The sequence below is a fragment of the Procambarus clarkii genome, chromosome 32 (assembly GCF_040958095.1).
Source record: "Procambarus clarkii isolate CNS0578487 chromosome 32, FALCON_Pclarkii_2.0, whole genome shotgun sequence".
Classification (NCBI taxonomy): Eukaryota; Metazoa; Arthropoda; class Malacostraca; order Decapoda; family Cambaridae; genus Procambarus; species Procambarus clarkii.
Window position 1 is genome coordinate 34,575,865 of NC_091181.1, and position 20,376 is coordinate 34,596,240.

The window sequence follows — 20,376 nt, forward strand, 5'->3', positions numbered from 1 at the left end:
GATCGTAGACAAGAGATGTATCATATGTTACAATATATCAGTAGTGTAGTGGAGAACTTTCGGGGAGCAGAATAACCCTGGAAACTCTCTCCGGGTATGTTCCAGGTAAGAAGTGCAGAAATGTACCGTGATTGACCAGTCCAGCAACGAGGAGGCCTTGGCGAGGACCGGACCGCGGGGACTCTTAAGCCTCGAAATCATATCAAGGTAACCTCAAGGCAAGAGTAAAGGTACCATGAACATAACCAGAGAACATCATGAGAATCGACATTTCCATATGTTTTTAACCTTCCAGTAAATTTGAAATATTGCTGAAAGTGAGGTTGAAATTTTCAAATGGGAATTACACATGTTCCTGTAGGAGGCGCCATGCTATTATGGCTAAGTAAGCCTGCGGACCGCAACAGCCTTTTCGATCAAATTATTAAAAGTACATTGATCCCTGTCCGGGCTGCAGGAGTAAAACTCTAGAAATCGGTCACAGGTTCTTCCTCCTGTTTTACCGCAGATTCTCTCTCAACCCCCTCCTTCGTTGTTGTGGTGAGAAGTTGTGTAACTGTTAAATAAGAATGTGCACTGTAATCATTTCTGGGAGTGTGTGTGAGAGCTGACCAAGTGTAGCGGAGATGCGATGTGAAATATGTACTCACCCGGTAATGTTCAGAGTTTGTTCGTCTGGCTGTGTGTTCTGGGTGTGTTCTGGTCGACCTCGCTCGGTTGATTGATTTTTTGTTCGTTTATTATGCACCCACGACATAGTAAACTTTTCCACAGCCGCCCATCTTCTGGGTGGTAGTAGAAAAGTTTACATAGGCTCTGGAATTGGGAAAAAAATTTAATTTAGCCAAGCAAGCAACTAAGCTTGTGGAGTTAGGTACACAATCTCTCTCTAGTCTTTTTATGTCACGAGTGGTTCAAGAAGTGGCCCACAAGTCTGTATAGAGCAGTTTTACATCTGTGGTAAGTAATTAGTTACTAATCGTGTTCCCTACAATCATCCACTAGGCAGCGGGTGTGGAAAATGTAGTCATTGCCGCGCACAACCTACAGTAAGCAGCCATTATATAGTTGGCCAAGATTTATGGTATGACCAAAATTTTGAAATAAGTACCTACACAATTTTTGAACATTGGCAATAGCTCTCGGAATTCTGCAATTTTTCCAGTCCAATACACGGTGATGTAATGTGAGACTTAGCATGGGTGTGCTTGCTTTTCCAGTATCTGCTGGAAGCGAAATCTGACTTGTACTTCTCCTCCTAAATATTGGCAACTAATGATTTTAAAACTTTTTTTTTACGTATATTTTCATTGTGATATTTGCTCTTAACGCTGTGGATGGAAATGGCTTCCTGAACACTATCTTTCAATGCATTCCACTTGTCAACAACTTGTACAACTTGAGTGTTTCCTTTAATATCTGACTAATTTTATTTTCTGATAATCACTCGTGTCCTATAGCCCTATTTTCTCAGCTGAAAGTCTTGTCCACTATGTGTATTCTCCATAGTATTTTTTATGTGGTTATCATATCTTTGATCGTTCTTTCTAGGGATGTAAGGTTGAGATTACTTAACCTGACTTCGTAGTTAATTCTTCTTATTTCGGGCGCTAATCTTATGGTTCACTTGAGACTACAGTCAACCATAAATGAAGCAAGGTTGAGATCCTATGATTAATATACTTAAACTTTTTAATAAATGTTTCACAATTCATTCACAAATATGTACGTAGCTGTGCGCCTGCGGCGACTCCTATAACTGGGTTACATCATTTTTTTTAATTAACACATTTAGGTACATCTGCATTTGTGCAGCTACCCTAGACTATTTGAAGGGGAGTACAGCTTGTCAAAAAACTAGCTACGTGATGCTAAAAATCCCCATTACACAGGATGGTTAGTCATACAAAGAGGCTTGCGATAAGTAGTCTGCACTGGCAGACTCTGGGTGCATTATGAGGATATCATGAACACGAATGAATAAGGTAACAGTGATAATGAAAGTCCCCATCTCGTAGGATGGTTAATCATACAGGGCCATACGTTCAGTAGCCTGCATGATCAGTCAAGTAAGGTATATATAGATATTGCAATTACTGTTCAGCAATATTTATTGTCCAGCCGACACGCATACTTTATGGAGTACTACACCCTAAATTCACTAAATCAAACCTTTGTGCAACATGCTGTGATCATGAAGTTATTAGTACTAGATACCTTAACGAGATGTATTATTAATTGCTTATAAACATATTCATGTATTGATCGACGATCACTCATTGGTGAGTGATCGTCGATCAATACACGAACCCTCGCCGTCCAGGATCACCACAAGCGTACAGTACCCTGTACGCTTGTGGTGATCCTGGACGGAGGGTGTTCGAATTATGGTCAAGAGAGTTCGTAATTTTTTTTTGTGTGGTTGTAAAAGGCATGATGTTCCTGTTATACATAGCACCTAGCGACCACATCCATGATATCTATTATTAATAACCTGGAAGAGGGCTTGGGCAGGTGTGGTTAGGTCGGGAAGGGGTGGTCGGACATAAATGGTAGCTTTGTGGCATTTCCAGCTTCCACTGACCATCCGGTTCCGGCTTTACCTTTAACATCCGGGGATACCGCCCAGCCCTCACTCTCCCCCACCCCTCCAGATCTAGACTCCTGCCTTCTCCCATTGCTAATCAATACCCATCCCAGTGCTAATCACTCGGATGAATGTGTTCACTGATTGGTAAAGATTGGTATAATTGTCGTAGTTTCATTAGTATCAGGACCTCGAACGCCTGTATGTTCACGGTATTTAAACACTTTGATTTTCGCCAGAGATGTCTAAATGGCAAAGCGATAAAAAATAAGAATTTATTTACACATTTCTAATAAAATATATTAAGGAATATAGAGAAACATTTATGAACCTACGAAACCGTTTTGAGGATATTGGTGTGCTTTCCGGAGTCTGTTGTTAACCGGAAGTATCTTGATGATCAAAACTCGTAGCCACTGCACTATGGATGGAATATACAACCTGAGTACTGGTGTGACCGAGTGTGCACAGGTTTTGTACTCTTGGTTTACTAAATGACAACAAAACTGCAGAAGGCTAACCAACAACCTAACCAGTCTTAGGACTAAATAAGCAATTCTAGGCCTAGCACACGCAATCTTAGGCCCAATTTAATACATATATGCACTGTATTAGGCCTAGGAAAAGGCAAGTTGCGTTCTTTCTCGGGTCCCTCGATACAATAGTACTAAATGTGGATTTTTTTCGGTGCATGTCCATATTTTATACATGCCACCCTTGGTATCTATAGCTACTGCCATTATTTTTATCGTTTATTTCCAGTAACACAGAACCGGGCCATCTGGCATCCCTGCAGGTGACATCACGATGTTCCTCTGGCGTATTTTGGTGCCATTTTCTTTCTGGCTAGTAACCTACAGTATTGTCTCGCACACAAACTGCTACTTGTATCCCTCTCTGGCGGTGCTACAGTCTTTGCGTCTTTTGATAATTCTATAGCTGAATCTAAAACCAGAGCCGGGATAAAATTGTCATGTGACGTCACACACCGTGTTCGTATCACATGTAAAAAAAAACTTATCATTTATTTAGGTAAAGATGGGTTGGGTCAGAGTAGGTTTACTTTAAAAGTAGCGATGACGTGAGATGGTGATAACTTGCTTGGTTTCTGTTCGAGACTTAGATTTACACGCAATTGTTATTTTTTCAATTTTATTTTTAATTTTCGAAGGTAGGTTAGATTATGATCATCATTAACCAGTGAAGAAAACCCGCCTGAAAATTGTTTTTATGCCACAATACCAACTGCATTTTAACAATGTACTGTATTTAACTTGATAAATTAATTATTGAATTTGTTTTTCCAGTCGTGATGGATCAGGCTGGACAGCAGCAACAGCAAGTAAGTTGTGCCAACGCAGATTAATGCCAACACAGTTCCCTAACGTTTTTAATATTTATAAATATATAAACAAATTCAGACGTGCCTTTTAAAGGATTGTCTCGGCACAAGGTCACACATGGTCACCTTTCATGTCCTCATTGAAAATGAAGTGGAAATAAAAACAAAAAAATGTAAAGTATTGTATCTTCAGGTGTAGTGAAGACCTCAGTATGTAGCGAGTCTTATTTTTAACTGAAGATGCTGAGCCACATTCAATTTAGTGTGTTAATGAGAGACTGCACACACACAACTATGTCATGTGAACGTGTCTGGTAGCATGGCTCTTATACAGTGCCTGTATTGCAAGTCTTGTGTTCTCTAAACATGAGTAGATTGCATCATTCAGCCTGCTCTCATTGTATTAATATAAAAACATAGTAAAAGACATTAGAATAACTAACATTTTATAAATATAGAAATTAAGTTTAGATTTAGTTTTTTAAATGTGCTTAGGCAAATCTCATTACCCCGAATTAACATAATTTAATACTGTACTATATTGGTCACGGGCCACCTATACAGATGTCTAATTTGTACGTTGCCTTACATTCAGGGTGTCCCAAAATTCTAAAACGAAATATAGGTCTAATTAGCTTGCATTATTTTACTTCATATTCAGTGCCAAGTCTACCATTGATTTGATACACAAATGCAGATGAGGTATCCAGTTAGTAATCACACGGTGACTAGTTATGCGGTGGGTGTTAACACACTCTAGGTGACTGGACCACGACATGGTATAAGTATGTGTTCAGTAGAACTCCAGGTTGCAATCCTTATACCATGTCGTTGTCTAGAGCATGTGTGTGGGAGTACCCACCGCATAGGTTTGAACCCTCATCACAGCTCCTACGGATTTCCTCATTGATGCTGTCATGTTCTTGTGATTACTGTGTACAGTATATTACTACTGCACAGCTACTTGACTGTTCGACTAAATGGACAATAATTATATATATAATAAAAAGCTGAACTATGAACATGGAGGAATAAATTTATATAATCCTACATAGTTATGATCTAGTGAAATCACTGGGTCATAAGACCGTGAAAATTGCAGGAGTTCACTGTAGATGTCAATATTTCTTAGTGTGGCACTGGGACTAACCCTGATTGGCCTCTGACACTCCCATACTTTTCAACTTGGTAAGCTGGGTGAGCCTACCTCCAAACATTTATTTTCCAATCTCCTACTTGTCTGATTTGATGCTTTTTGAAGAGTGAAAATTTATAATTAGTCAAGGAGGCAATAAAAAGGTGGTGGTGCATGAGCCTACTCTTATTGTGTCATCGAGACATTATTTCTTCATACACTGCAGTATTTTGGCAATTTATTAGTGCTTGCCTATCAGTGACTATGGGGAGTGAGATCTAGCTCTTTATAACCTGCTTCCTGGCCATTTATACCTCTAACATTAGGAAAAAAATATGAAAACTAAAGTTGTTGATGAAATTGGCTTTCTTTTCCTAGAATGCATTACACTTGCTGACCTCTCCTACAAGGTACGAGAATGTCTTTACATCTCTGACTATTGAGTGATCAACTTCCATCGATGTCCCTTTATTCTAGCTCCTTTTAATTTAAGTAGTCTTGCTTTCTCAATATTTTTCTATGCCCTTATGACCACTACATATGGAATCCTATCACCTTTAGAAAAAATAGTTACAAGGACGAGATCCCACATAGCTGAGCCCTTTGAATTCTGGTACAGTACTAATCTAGCTGCAAACCTATAAACTGTTAGGCTCACACAACACTTGTGAAGTTGGTCATACACTTGACAGTGTCTGGGTTAGGCTGCAGCTCAGCAGCTCCTATGGATGAGTCGCCACTGAAAAAAAATGGGAAAGCCAATTTTTATGACTTCTGATTTCTCATAAATTGGGCGATTATTAGCATCTCTTAGAGCTTTTACAGTACTGTACTGTATATACACCATGTACATTATTTACTTTCAGCAGGGTGGTGGTGGAGGAAGCCAAATCTCACGTACTGCTGGCCTTCCACTTTCTGACTTCTTGATGCAGCTTGAGGACTATAACCCAACGGTGAGAAAGTACCTCTCGTCCTCATTTGTGTTGCTCGGAAACCAATTTCTTTATGCAATATTTGTTTTTAAGGCCATTTTATAGTATAAATCATTAGGTACAGTTTGAGCTACAGTATTTGAAAGGAATCGGTCTACAGGTATTAAGTATATTTTTTGTCACTCAAATGTGGAAAACAAAAATTGGCAATTTTTAGTTAGTTGCCAACTAGTATTTTGTTTTCCTATGAAACATTACACATAATCATATTAAGTCATTGGAAAGTATATACAAAGTATATAAATTTTATAATTAAAATTGATGTTGAGAAATTGATGCAGTTTTGGTGGGAAAATCAAACCTCAGAGTGTACTCAAAGTAGTTCCCCCTTTTTCTGATAGTTTTTATGAAAAGAAATATTTAAAAACATAATTTTTTTTTTAACAAAAGAATTATTGCATAATGTGTTTTTATTATTAGGAAATGTATGATGGATGCACTTTTATTTTCATGTGCTTTTCTTCACTTTAGATACCAAACTGTGTTCTTCTGATCATAGGCTTGATGCAAATCATTTTTATAATTATAACTGCTATATATTTACTTTGTGTTGAATACCATGGTTTTATTTTTTAAATTATGTAGGCTGTAAATGATATTGTAGCAATGAATACATAATGTTGCCTAATTAAACAAAAATACCTCAGTCATTGGTTACCAAGGGAATAATTATTTTGTACTTGCCTAAAGCTAGAATTGGTTGCTACCTCAGGTGTGGTACAGTTGAATGCACATAATGCTAGTGTTGACTTATTACAGAATTAAGTTTCAATGATCAAAAAATTTAGACAAAAAATAAAAAAAAATCACAAAGGCTCGTAATATAATTAAGAATGTATACAAAATACCACACATTACCAATTTAATTTCCTAAATAAATATTTAAATTTTTTAAAATAAAGTTTTTTAATTTTTGTAAATTAAATTATTCATCTTTTTGTAACATTTTGCTATAATACAAAATTGGAAACGTTTTAGATACCAGATGCTGTGACCGCTTACTACTTGAATTGTTCTGGTTTTGAAGCTGCTGATGGTAGGCTGTAAGTAATTATTAATATTCTTTCTCACTTTGACATACTGTACTGAAATAAGACAAGTTTACACAATACTGTATTATGGGTTAAATAGTTACATTGAATGTCATTGAATTACCATTAATTAATATACAATTTCTAACTGAGCATTGACAATTTCTTTCAGTGTTCGCCTTATTTCACTAGCTGCTCAAAAATTTATCTCCGATATAACTAATGATGCTCTGCAACACTGCAAGATGCGAGGCTCCCAGCAGTCAAGTAGCAAGACTAAGGGTAAAGATAAGCGCTTCACACTCACCATGGAAGATCTAACACCTGTTCTTGCAGAGTATGGCATCACTGTCAAGAAGCCTCATTACTACATTTAATACAGTAAATTTAATTTCAAGTGAATATAAATTAGGAAGACAAATTTACCATTAAACTTTCAGACAACTTTAAACACACAATGACCTTAATATTAAATCAAATTTGTTTGTCGGCAAGTATTGTACACTGTACTATGTGTAATCTGTAAGAGGTGGTGTGTGATTAGCATAGGTTTTCAAATCAAAATAAAATTTTAGTTAAATTCTCAGATTTTGGTTTGAATCACATGTGGATTTTGTAGTGAAATTTTTATTAATCTTTCAGTAAAATTGAATATGTATTTTAGGATGATTATTGTGCTTAATAAAAATAAAGTTGAACTGTACATGTATTTATAATTTATATACAAATTACTTGATTCATAAATAATTCAAGATTGCCCAAGTATTCGACATATACTTTTATTCCTTTTTCTTTTCCATTCTTTTCTGTAGTTGCAGCCATAAGTATTGATAGGGATTTTCTCTTTGGGAGGATGACCGAGGTATGCCACACAGGTGTCGTAGCCGAGGGTGCATTAGTGCCAAGGTCTGTGCCAACCCACATGCACTCGAAGTAACCCAGTACATGGCAAGACACTGTGGGGGAGAAAAAATAAGGCACAAGAATGTGCAATATTTGGGATTACTTTCACATTAATAACGTACTATACTGTAATATACATTGCTATTGCTAACACCTGAAGGTGGTTGGGCAAATCATGTCTGGTATGTCTTACAGTGAGGGTGTTACTGCTTGCCTCCTTACCTATGGGATTACCCAGCATACCTTTGGTTATCTTCCTATGATTCTGAGGATCAATGTCCCTGCGGACCAGTCTCTGACCAGGCCTCCTGGATGGTGGTTTGCTCAACTAGGTTGTTGAAATACAGCTGCTCACAGCCTGACTTATATATCACAGCCTAGTTGAACAGGTATCCTTTGAAGGTGGTGTATCAAGTTCACTTTTGAACATAGAGGTCAGCCAGTAATGCCCCTTATGTTCAGAGGGAAAGTGTTGAAAAGTCTTGGCCATTTGATGTCGCCAAGTCTCCCCCAATGTACCTTTTGCCCTTAGCTACAGGTACTCTGAGAGAGAACTCTATCGACATCAGAGGCCCAAGACTGTTCAACACGCTTCCACTACACAGAAGGGGCATAACTGGCCGACCCCTCACAGTGTTCAAGAGAGAACTGGATAAGTACCTCCAAAGGATACCTGATCAACCAGGCTGTAACTCATACGTCAGGCTGCGAGCAGCTGCGTCTAACAGCTTGGTTGATCAGTCCAGCAACCAGGAGGCCTGGTCGATGACCGGGCCGCGGGGACGCTGAGCTCCGAAAGCACCTCAAGGTAGCTGCTCAATCTTGAGAGGCTATCTTGAGATGATTTCAGGGCTTAGTGTCCCCGCGGCCTGATCCTCGACCAGGCCTCCACCCCTAGGAAGCAGCCCGTGACAGCTGACTAACTCCCAGGTACCTATTTACTGCTAGGTAACAGGAGCATCAGGGTGAAAGAAACTCTGCCCATTGTTTTCTCGCCGGCGCCTGGGATCGAACCCGGGACCACAGGATCACGCGTCCACACACACACACACACAGATGTGTGGAAACAGGCCAACATAGTTCCAATCTAAAAAAGTGGCAGCAGGGAAGACCCCCCTCCCCCAATTATAGACCTGTATCATTGACAAGTGTAATAGTCAAAATATTGGAAAAAATATTAAAAACTAAATGGGTAGAACACCTGGAGAGAAATAATATATCACCACACACAGTAAGGTTTTCGATCTGGAAGATCCTGTGTATAGAATTTACTCAATTTCTATGATAGCCACAGATTTTACAGGAAAAAGATGGTTGGGTTGACTGCATCTATCTGGACCTAAAAAAGGCTTTCGACAGAGTTCCACATAAGAGGTTGTTCTGGAAACTGGAAAATATTGGAAGAGTGACAGGTAAGTTTCTAACATGGATGAAAAATTTTCTGACATAGAAAAATGAGGGCAGTGATCAGAGGCAATGTATCGGATTAGAGAAATGTCACAAGTGGAGTACCACAGGGTTCAGTTCTTGCACTGGTGATGTTCATTGTCTACATAAATGATCTACCAGTTGGAATACAGAATTATATGAACATGTTTGCTGATGATGCCAAGATAATAGGAAGGATAAGGAACTTAGATGATTGTCATGCCCTTCAAGAAGACCTGGACAAAATAAGTATATGGAGCACCACTTGGCAAATGGAATTTAATGTGAATAAATGCCATGTTATGGAATGTGGAATAGATGAACAGAGACCCCACACAACCTATAAATTGTGAGAAATCCTTAAAGAATTCTGATAAAGAGAGAGATCTAGGGGTGGTTCTAGACAGAAAACTATCACCTGAGGACCACATAAAGAATATTGTGCAAGGAGCCTATGCCATGCTTTCTAACTTCAGAATTGCTTTTAAATACATGGATGGCAAAATATTAAAGAAATTGTTCACAACTTTTGTTAGGCCAAAGCTAGAATATGCAGTGGTTGTGTGGTGCCCATATCTTAACAGCACATCAACAAACTGGAAAAGGTGCAAAGACATGCTACTAAGTGGCTCCCAGAACTGAAGGACAAGAGCTACGGGAAGAGGATAGAGGCATTAAATATGCCAAAACTAGAAGACAAGAAAAAAAGTGATATGATCACTACATACAAAATAGTGACAGGGAAGATTTCCTTAGACCTGGAACTTCAAGAACAAGAGGTCATAGTTTTAAACTAATTAAACAAAGATGTCGAAGAAATATAAGAAAATTCACTACCAACCGTCTACCAGAGTGGTAGACGAAGTAAGTGAAGGTGGCGGAGGCCAAAACCGTCGGTAGTTTCAAAGTGTTATATGACAGAGTGCTGGGTAGACGGGACACCACGAGCGTAGCTCTCATCCTGTAACTACACTTAGGTAATTACACACACACACACATACATATATATACACAAAAGAATCTGATGTACAGTATTTTGTTGTATAGTACCAAAATTAAATTCTCCCACTTCAATTCCTTTTGTTGCTTTATTTTCTAGTTGTTATGCATTTCTACTGAAAGTTTATCATTATAATACTTGTAATTGTGAATAGTATCGAACACGAAGAAAGCCTTTGTGTTTATGAACCTAAAGTAAATTGACTATGCTTAATTTATACAGAACGTATATTGTATGTACATAATATCTACATTTCGCAATATACAAAACATACAGTACTGTATTTTTATTGAAAAATGCAGGGTTATTAAAAGAAAAAAAAATCTAAAATCAGTTTCTCCATAGAATTTAAATAAAACTAGTTTTCCTGATAGCCATTATCAATTCATAATATGACAAAATGAAGTCTGGTAGTTTAAAGTTTATCTTATGCTTTCTTAAACAAAATTATTACATAAAACTTACTGATGGAACAGTAGCAGCAATGGGTATGATGGCAACACTTACTGCACGGAATACATGGGTAGCAATTCTTTGCGTTTTTGAAGCTTCCCCAAACCGGTTCAAAACATTTACCTGAAATACCATTTAGCTGTAAACTATAACAAATTAATTATGGCTTTATAAAATTAATATAACAATGTATACATACATGATTGCACCTGCGGGAATGGCAATATTCCATCTATAAATACACTAGGATAAAATCTCTTTGGCATTCAATATTTACAATTTTATGAAAATCTGACTTGAGTAGCTGAAATATAGAGGTACAGTATGTAGAAATTTCACAAAACAAATAAATGTAAACTAGTTATATTTTCATTTAAGCCTCCAGTTTTAGCTTTTATGATTGCACTGTCATAAGTAGAAATTTCAAATTGAATTGAATTTGTTACATACAAGTAAATTCGATATTTTGTACTACAGGGCTTGAGATAAAAAAGAAAAGTGATCTTAGAGGCTTAAAAATATATAATTACATTTAATTTGATTTCACATTGTAACTTTTCAATATAAATATATAATTTCAAGTATTAAGTGGTACCTCAATGATAATGAGATTGATGATTCCCATGGCTATAGGCAAGATAAGAGAACTGTCCACTTCTGTTAAATTTGGTATCCAACCAAAACCTCCAGTGCTTAATTCCAAGAAGAGCACTTGAGCCGCTGAAACAAAATTGTGAGCAATATTAAATTAACAGAACAAGCTGCAAAACTATGCTACATACTGTACTACATAATATACTGTAGGCTTTTAGTTATATACAACCCATCCTCCTCTTTAGATAGTACTTTTTGTAACTGTTTACACCATAGTACAAACATTGACACTAAACAATCAGACAGTAGAACTTGGTACTATTTACTTTATAGTCCAAAAAAATTAAGCTAAAAACAAAAAAAATATTCCTAGACCAAGTATAGCACACACACGAACTATATTAGGCCTCAGATAGCGTTTATGAGGCCTAGGAAGGTTAGGTTAGTTTAGTTTGTCTTTGCAACATATAAGAAATCCTTTCCAATTTGTCCAAATTCAGTAGTACTGATGTTTACTTTCTAACTGTTTGTCAATATATGTACTATAGTCCTCATCATTACTATAAATACTACCAAAACAGGAGGATGGGCTGTTATATAAATAAACCAAAAATTAACATTTTTCATTTCAATGTAGCTTGCTATAAGACTTAAAGCAACTACTTTTAATTCCATATTAAAGCTAGCTAGAAACACATTTTGGTAAGAAAATAATAAGTCTTTAAGTGTAGATGAAAAGCTTCCAAGCAGGCAACACAGTTGCCTGCTAAGTTATCCTTTGGCTAATGTCATGCTATCTCCGGTACATGAGGCAATAGCCAGACCAGGTCTTGGTGAACAGTAAGTCTGAATATTATCTTGTAATATTTTCACTTGCTTCATGCAGGTCGGCGTTCAATCCCCGACCGTCCAAGTGGATGGGCACCATTCCTTTCCCCGTCCCATCCCAAATCCTTATCCTGACCCCTTCCAAGTGCTATATAGTCATAATGGCTTGACGCTTTCCCCTGATAGTTTCTTTCCTTAATACAGTATGCTGTGGTAGCTGCTCTTCTTATGCTTTGAATTACCTGCATCACGATGTGGCAACATGGACGCCATGTTTCTGAAAGACATGGACATTGCAATCCACAGTGGTATTTGTACCCAAAGTAATATGCTGGTTTTGAATGGATGACAGTTATCTCGAATAATCAAGTTCTTCCAAATCTTGCGAGCCTGAAACAACACGGCTTATTAATTCCCATTTTATAATTCTCATTTTATAATTCTGTCCTGTGTGTGTTGTCACATGCATACTAAACAAATTCTTATATTGGTTTTCTCTATAACATCTAGTTAGAACAGTACATGCATTATAAAACAGATGGTAATTATGAAAACAAAGAATTCTACATTTTTATTGAAAATGCCAAATATCCATAACTATTGTGTATTAATAAATATGATGTGAAATGAGAGCCATGGGTATAAGGAAGATAGAGTAATACTCCCCAGTAGTACTACTACTGGGGAGTAGAAGAACTCCCAGAACCCCATCAACCAGGTATCAACCAGTATGTAGCCAAGAGGTGGGAGATGCTATAGTGATAACCTGGCAGCCACAACCCATACTTCTTCCGGGAGACTGAGGTAGTGGAGCACCTGGAAAGCTCAGTCTTCCAGGATATTGTGTGTTTACTCCTGGAATCTTTTACATTCTCTTTTTGGACATAGACAAGAACACAAACTATAGTACCATGTCATCCTATGCAAATGACACTTGAATTTCTAAGAGTAGACAATATAGAGGACACAGCAACCTCCAAATTTATGTGAATCAGGTCTTTCAATGGGCCACTGAAAACAATGTCATGCAAATTCTATCAAATGACATTTTATTTTGCATCTATACTCTAGCAAATTCATTCCTGAACATTGACACCAAATTTATAATATGTAACTCAAAAACAAGCTGAGGAGACATTAAAGAAAGTATAAACATTTTAGGTGTCGCTGAGCAGGACCCCGAGATGTCAAAACATTTATGGTTGGGAACACACTGACGGGATGAAACTCTAGTGTCAAGACAGTAGTGCTTTCTAGGGGTAGAATATTATTGCACATTAACAACTCCATTTAAAGCTAAGAGACAATTCTAGCAATGTTAAAGGTGAAAAAGTTTTTTACACTCCCTCCATACATAAGGGGCATAACTAGCCAATCTCATGTGTTCAAGAGAGAACTTGAGAAATACAGTACACATATCTCCAAACGATACCTGATCAACTGGGCTGATTCATACAACAGACCATGAGAAGTATCACTTAACAGCCTGGAAGACCAGACCACCAACCAGGAAGCCTGGTCAGATTGGACAGTAGGAATACTGATTCCCAGAACCATCACAAGGTAGGCTGCACACAAAATTCAAAACCTGATGTACATCCTCCTCAGGAAAAATGAACACAAAAGAATGAGGATAACAGCAGAGAAAACCTATGATGCAATCTCTTAGAAATACCTGAAGACAGGAAAGACAGTTCAGCAATGCATCACAATGAGAAGTGAACTTGGGAATGTTTCAGCATCTGATATATGCAGTCTACCAACTCTTTCCTTGCCTGTCTAATCTCTAATTATCTTCTCATAACATTTTAATTAGGCGTGCAAGACAGACTTCTTGCTGAACTTGTGCTGCTTTTGCTGGTCTATTATTTTATTAATATACAACACTGCATTAAATTTTCCCTAATGGGATACAATTGTCAGGAAAACTTTTATGTAGTATAATGTTTCTTGTACCTTTCACTTTTGACTATCTGAACTAAAAAGATATAAAACAATGTTTTCCGTCTGTTTCCAGTGATGTTATATATCTTTGTTAGCAGCTTAATTAGGATTTCTGCCCCTTCTTTTGCCATATCAAGTACACTCAAGAGCTTAATTACTATATACATCACTAAAGGCAGGCCCCCTAGAATGAACGGGTTACACTCAAAAGAACGTGTTCACATAGCTTTTGTTTGAAATGCAGAACAAGATTTCCAACAGGCAAAATGCTATAAATGTGTTCCCAGATTACCAAAAATCATCACCATACCAATATTTTAAGGACACATAATATAAAAAACCCAGTACCTGTACATTATTTACCTTAAATTTAGTTGTCCTACTTGTCAAAGTTGGCTGCTGTTTAGGAGTGAAGAAATCTAGTTACTGGAGGAGGCAGCAAAGGCTGATGTGTGGTCAGAGGGGTGACTTGTCAATGTCACTGGCTGCATTTGATGTGGGAGATGATTGGTGGGTGGTACACATTTGTGGGTCATCATCAGTGTCACTATCTGATGTTGAACTCAAAGGTTTCAGGTCAGATGACTTCTTGAAGATTGTTGAGGCAATTAATAGACTTTTTTATATAATTTTTGATATGTTTAGATGTCTCTCAGCATCATCATCATGCTCTTCAAATATTACCAAGCCCTCATCTATCAACTTTAATACCTCTGCCATTTTCTTGGCTATGGAGTAGTTTTGCTCGGGTGTCTCGGCCTCCAACTCTTCTGGAGTAGCTTCATCTCAATCTTTGTTGCCTCCAACTCCATAACATTCATGTAGTAAATGTTTTCAATCTGTGTTGGTTTTTCACCCCTCTCAGAGTGCTTGATAATGTCTAGCTTTGTCTCATAAGATAATGGGTCTCCTTTTCCTTGGTACTAGTGCATTACTAATAATCTCCCTGTCTGCCATTGTTCATAGTATTTTCTTCAACAAAATCCAAAGAATGCACAGCATGTTTAGCTCTGGGTATGAGAAAACTGCTGACTGAGGCAGCATGAGTCTCCACAAATACATGTCACATTGTAGACATGACGGTTCACCAACGTATTTTAAAATCTACCTAACCTAACTTTATCTCGCCTAAACAAACCTAATCTTAACACAGTGTAATCTAAGCTAATACATCCTAACCTAATGATATATACAGTTTTGACAATTGGGAAAATAAGCTATAGAAAAGTCTTGTGTACAAGCTGACAATACCCCACCTCCTTTAGTGTGCCATGGAGAAATTTTTGTCACCATATGGCTGCTGTGTGGGCATTTTAGCGTGCAGCTCATAATACTGGGGATGTTCCACTGGGTTCAGTTAGTGAATTGATGCATGGAGGGAGGACTTGAGAGGGCCGTTCGGATGGACGAGTGTTTGTGTAACACGTTAACATTAGCATAACGGGAACATCCTGTACTTCGTGCTTCAGAAGCATATTGGGTATATTTTGGTGTACCTTCTCCCAGTTTTCACTTTTTGTCTTCATTCAGTTGTAAAGACTTTGTGGAATCTTGGTAGAGTTCCTCACGTGCATCTTAGATTATTTCCAAATTCTTGTTAGTTAAATCACCTATTTTTTATTAGCATTTCCTCCTGATGTGGTTGTGAAATAGTTTAGGCTGCTCCTTTCCTTAACCTTCTATACTTTTTAAACAACTTTTAATTATTAAAATATTTAAATGTATGTATGCATGTGTAATTACCCAAGTGTAGTTAAAGTAAAAAAAAAGTTATACTTGTGATGTTCTATCTTCTTTATAAATGTTAGCAAATTTAGGCTTAAAACTAGTGATAGTTTTGATAACTTTTTCTGAAGGTTATTACTGAAAAACTGTCCAATATTGTTTCAACATCAGTGTTTCTTGATCTTATACCTGTGAGTACTCGCCAAGATGGGACTCACCTTACAGGGACACGCCTAGCATTCTTAGTTTAGTTGCAATGACATGACTCCCATGTTTTCTCTTCATATTTACATACAATTTCCTCTAGTATCCCATACATAGTTATGTCCCTTCCCATCCCTCTATTCCTCCTCTCCAGCGAGATTAGGTCCAGTTCCCTCAGATTTCCTAATAGCTCAGGTCTCTCAGCCCAAGAACAGGCCTTGTTGCATAGCTCTGGACCTTTTCTAGTTTTGTCTGATGCTTTTTCATGTGAGGATTTTATGTTGGGGTTGCATATGCAAGAGTGAGTGAGAGCCTCTGTATGTTGTGTTGTGTTGTGTGTATGTGCAATTACCTAAGTGTAGTTACAGGATGAGATCTACGCTCGTGGTGTCCTGTCTTCCCAGTACAGTACTCTCTCATGTGATGCTTTGAAACTATTGACGGTTTTGGCCTCCACCACTCTCTCACTTAACTTGTTCCAACTGTCTACCACTCTGTTTGCAAAAGAAAACTTTCTAATATTTTTTTCAGTACCTTTGTTTTCTTAGCTTGAATCTGTGAACTCTTGTTCATGAAGTTGCTGGTGTCAAAGATTTCCTCGTTGTCAATTTAGTCGATTCCTGTTATAATGTGTGCATATGTGTGTGTGTGTTCCCTAATTTATTCTAATATTTCTTTCTCTCTGGCCACTTGTGCATGGGTAGTTGCATATTCTCCTTGAGTTTTCTTATATCCTGTGTAACCTCCTCCATCTTTACTAACAAAAGTATTTTTTTCCTGTTAAATTTCCTTCCCTAACTTATCGTATTTAATAACATCTAGATTTGACTTTACTTCAAGAGCTATTTATAAGCCATTATTTTTATCCTCAAGGACTTTTCCTTTAGTCTTCCAGAGTTTCTTATCCTTGCATAATTCCTTTATTTGGCCTTTCAGAGCTGTAATTTTTTTCTCAAGTTTCCATTACTGCTACTGAAATTTTTTGCTTTATTCACATCTTACTTACTATAGAATATTCTTTATTTTGTGAACCTGTTGTAAAAACCACTCTTGTTTACATTTTCCTTATCAAAGCCACCAAAATCAAATTCTTCTATGTTCACCTTCCTCATGCCGGACGTCATCTTCATTTTCGTCTTCATTTTTCTCTGCTGTTTCTTTCTTTTAATCTTTTCTGGTTTCTGTCTGTTTGCCAGATATACATTTACTATCATGTACTTTTTCACTGTGATATTGCTTGTTTATCCTCCTAAATTTATACTGTACAACACTAGAGCTTCCCGTCCCTGAACCCTTCCACAACACCTTATTACAACAAATTCTATAATAAAAACCATTCAAATGATTAAAACTTGATTAACTTTTTCTCTATTTTTATATCTCTGACTTTTCCAAAAAATGAAATGAGGATAAGAGATGACCAATGGAGAGCTCCCAGTGCTATATTAAATGTTTATCAAAACTCTGGTGACATTTTCATTACCCATTAACCTTCCGAGATAAGTGAAATTTTAATTCAATTACAAATTTAGTTGTATTTGATTATTTCATCACTATATATTTAAAAGCTTAAGAAATTGTCTACACAGTATCATCTTTACAATTTAGGAATAGTGTACTTTAAATATATAGTGTATTGTATTTTTGCTACACACACATACACACCCACTCTTTTTATTTCACATTTGAAATAAAGTTCATGATAAAGATCCAATTCTCACAATTTGACATTCATTAATCTCTCTTCTGTCCTTGCACCACTTATACACAGTAGTATTATTGTATATTCATTGATCCTGGAACACTGAACTCATTATTTTCCACCCATAATATTACACAAAAGTAATGCACAGCTTCACATAGCCCTCTTCCTTGAAATCCAGTTTACAGCAAATGAAATGTGAAAGTAAGTCATGGCATATTACAGTATAAGAGTGATAAAAAAGACATGAAGTGCATGAATAGTAAGGAAGAATGTGTACTCTCAACATGATGTACACCTTTAAAAAAAATAAAAATTACCGAAAGGTTGAACACGAGACGGGCTTCTCTCTCACTCCAGCCAAACTTCTTAATAGCGTAGGCTGTCTCTTTCTTCAATTCCTTTACCAACTCATTCATTTCTGGCTTAAGGTTGTCCAACTTTGCTATGATGTAATTCTGATGAAAAAGGCCTTGATCAATAATAATGAACATACTATAATCATGTTTAGTTACAAATATTGGCCTATTAATGAATATCCATATTTTATAAAAATACAAAGAACAATCTTCATTGCTTCTAGTACACCAGTGTTAATATTTTCAATTGAAAAATTGGTATATATCAATATGTAAAACAAATAACTTTTAAGAAAATGTGTACACTCAGAATGATGCAAAATGGTGCGTGTGGATCATACCTGATAAACAGTCACAGGAAGGGTAAGAATTCCTCTCATCAAGATGGTTGACACAATGATGGCAGCCCACCATGGTAGATGCAGTTGGTCATGAATTCCTTGCAAACCTGTCATCAACCCTTCTACAAGCCTTGACTGTGATAATGCTTGGAACCAGCTTGCCTGAGTAATGGCTAAACTATCCAGCCAAGCTAAAGAAAGATGCCTCTTAATAACTACATTTATCTGAGGATGGTGTAAAGAGGTTTCAGGAAAACAGTTTTGCTTTACTCTATAACAAGAATTCCTGTTGCCAGAGAATATGTGGTAACGACAGATTTGAGTAAGTGATGGGTTACATCTTGGTAGAATGTCTTCCTCCAAAAAATGTATACGTGTGGCGCAGGAATAAAATGGAGAGATCAGAATCAATTTTCTGTGAGCAGAGCCTTGATAACTGTGGATACTACTTTTCACTGCTGCACCGGGATATTTTAACCTGCATTGAATTACTGGTCTAATTTCAAAATGAAGTCTTCTTTTGCACAAAACATTAATGTAGGAACAAGAAGACTCTTGGAGCCACTTTTTAGGCAAACCAAAGCATCCAATTTTAAGAGGCATTGCTTCGAACCCGCTTGACCTGAAAGACAAATAATAACTATTTACAATGCATCATAACCTGTGCATATACTTGGTGCAAACAGACTAAATAACATAGGCTACAGAGCAGCAATATAGTCATTACAGTAATTACTTTACAAATTCTAGCAACTGCCAATCTAGGTAAAAAATCAGAGAAGTAAAAATTATTCATTCCAAGACATATTTAAGTAATTTCTTTATTCCTTACTTTCTATTCCATATTTAAAGCAAAAGAAGATATACAAAATAAAATATTCATCAACTTTTCAGTACATTGGATTTAGGATGTACTGTACTGAACTGTGCTGTACATCAGTTAGACTCCAAATATAAATACAGCCCGGTAATGTATTCATAAACTGTACCTAGAAATACTGTTACAGTAAGTTGTTAAATCTTGTAATCCACAAAATGCTGTTATCATTTGTTGATCTCTTGGGCTGCTGCAGTTTTGTCATTTGCCAATTTTTTCATTATTGCCAGGTTTTTATACCAAACGTACATTCGGCTGTATGGTTCTCTATATGATGATTTAGAATAATGGATAAAAAACTAAATTCTAATAATTCCACATATAACTTGATTACTGTAACATGTGTCATGGTTTCCCACTGCTGGGAACAGGATGTCTGTTAGTTAGGCTTACTGAGGTCCCCCTAGGGCCTAAGCAAATGACTAACCTACCCCATGATGCAACTCACAACAGTTAACTCCCAGGTACTTGTATACTACTAATTGAAGAGAGGCATCAGGAGTAAGGAAACAAGCATGAATGTTTCATACCACCAGGAAATCAAATTTGGGATCATCGTCTTGGAATTAAGAAACAAGAGAGAACATTCAGGGAAAAGATTTTCCCTGAATGTTCTCGTATTTTCTTTTCCAAGGCTATCAGTCCTTACACTCTTACCAGAGGTGGTACATACATACACACACACATACACAATTACAGTGACATGACATGTGTTTATATAACACGTTTTTGAAAATGCAGTTTCTTGGAGAGTCCCTTAGTAGCTCCCTGAAGCTATCTTGCTAAGATTGTTCTTAACTATTGGGTCATATCAGTTGCAGGAGTTGTGTTTGGCCCACTGGGGGACTAGAACCAGAACCTGGCCCCCCCCCCCTCACCTCACAGTGCCACAGGGAGTGATTGAAAATTCACCCTTTCCCCCCAGGAT

At 37.1% G+C, this 20,376-nt stretch overlaps 2 protein-coding genes across 4 annotated transcripts in view; one reads left to right on the plus strand and one right to left on the minus strand.

Annotated features, from left to right (window-relative positions):
* The window catches only part of LOC123759421 (transcription initiation factor TFIID subunit 10), a 71,211-nt gene extending 63,418 nt beyond the window's left edge, over positions 1-7,793 (plus strand). For 2 of the 3 annotated variants that reach the window (XM_045744481.2, XM_045744480.2), the window contains exons 2-5: positions 3,895-3,929; positions 5,931-6,020; positions 7,038-7,102; positions 7,263-7,793. In XM_045744481.2, coding sequence (XP_045600437.2) covers positions 3,900-3,929; positions 5,931-6,020; positions 7,038-7,102; positions 7,263-7,467 — 390 coding nt within the window. In that variant the 5' untranslated portion in view covers positions 3,895-3,899 and the 3' untranslated portion in view covers positions 7,468-7,793. The remainder of the gene's footprint in view (positions 1-3,894; positions 3,930-5,930; positions 6,021-7,037; positions 7,103-7,262) is intronic. The other variant, XM_045744482.2, reaches the window with a different exon arrangement.
* LOC123759419 (cytochrome c oxidase assembly protein COX18, mitochondrial) lies at positions 7,784-19,634 on the minus strand. Its single transcript, XM_069335222.1, has 7 exons — positions 19,561-19,634; positions 18,572-19,193; positions 18,192-18,329; positions 12,539-12,686; positions 11,470-11,594; positions 10,887-10,997; positions 7,784-8,046 (listed from the first exon to the last, which is right to left on the minus strand). Exons 1-7 carry the CDS (start codon positions 19,617-19,619, stop codon positions 7,870-7,872), a joined length of 1,380 nt encoding a protein of 459 aa, XP_069191323.1. The 5' UTR covers positions 19,620-19,634; the 3' UTR covers positions 7,784-7,869.
* Positions 19,635-20,376: the final 742 nt, after the last annotated feature.

What these genes read in the sequence shown, in the direction of transcription:
- LOC123759419 (XM_069335222.1), bottom strand. Translation starts at nt 19,619, where the DNA reads ATGATAACAGCATTTTGTGGATTACAAGATTTAACAACTTACTGTAAC. An exon ending in TTCCTGTGACTGTTTATCAG is followed by an intron (nt 18,330 to 18,571) that starts GTATGATCCACA and finishes CTTTTTCATCAG; the next exon opens with AATTACATCATAGCAAAGTT. An exon ending in GTCTCGTGTTCAACCTTTCG is followed by an intron (nt 12,687 to 18,191) that starts GTAATTTTTATT and finishes GTGTTGTTTCAG; the next exon opens with GCTCGCAAGATTTGGAAGAA.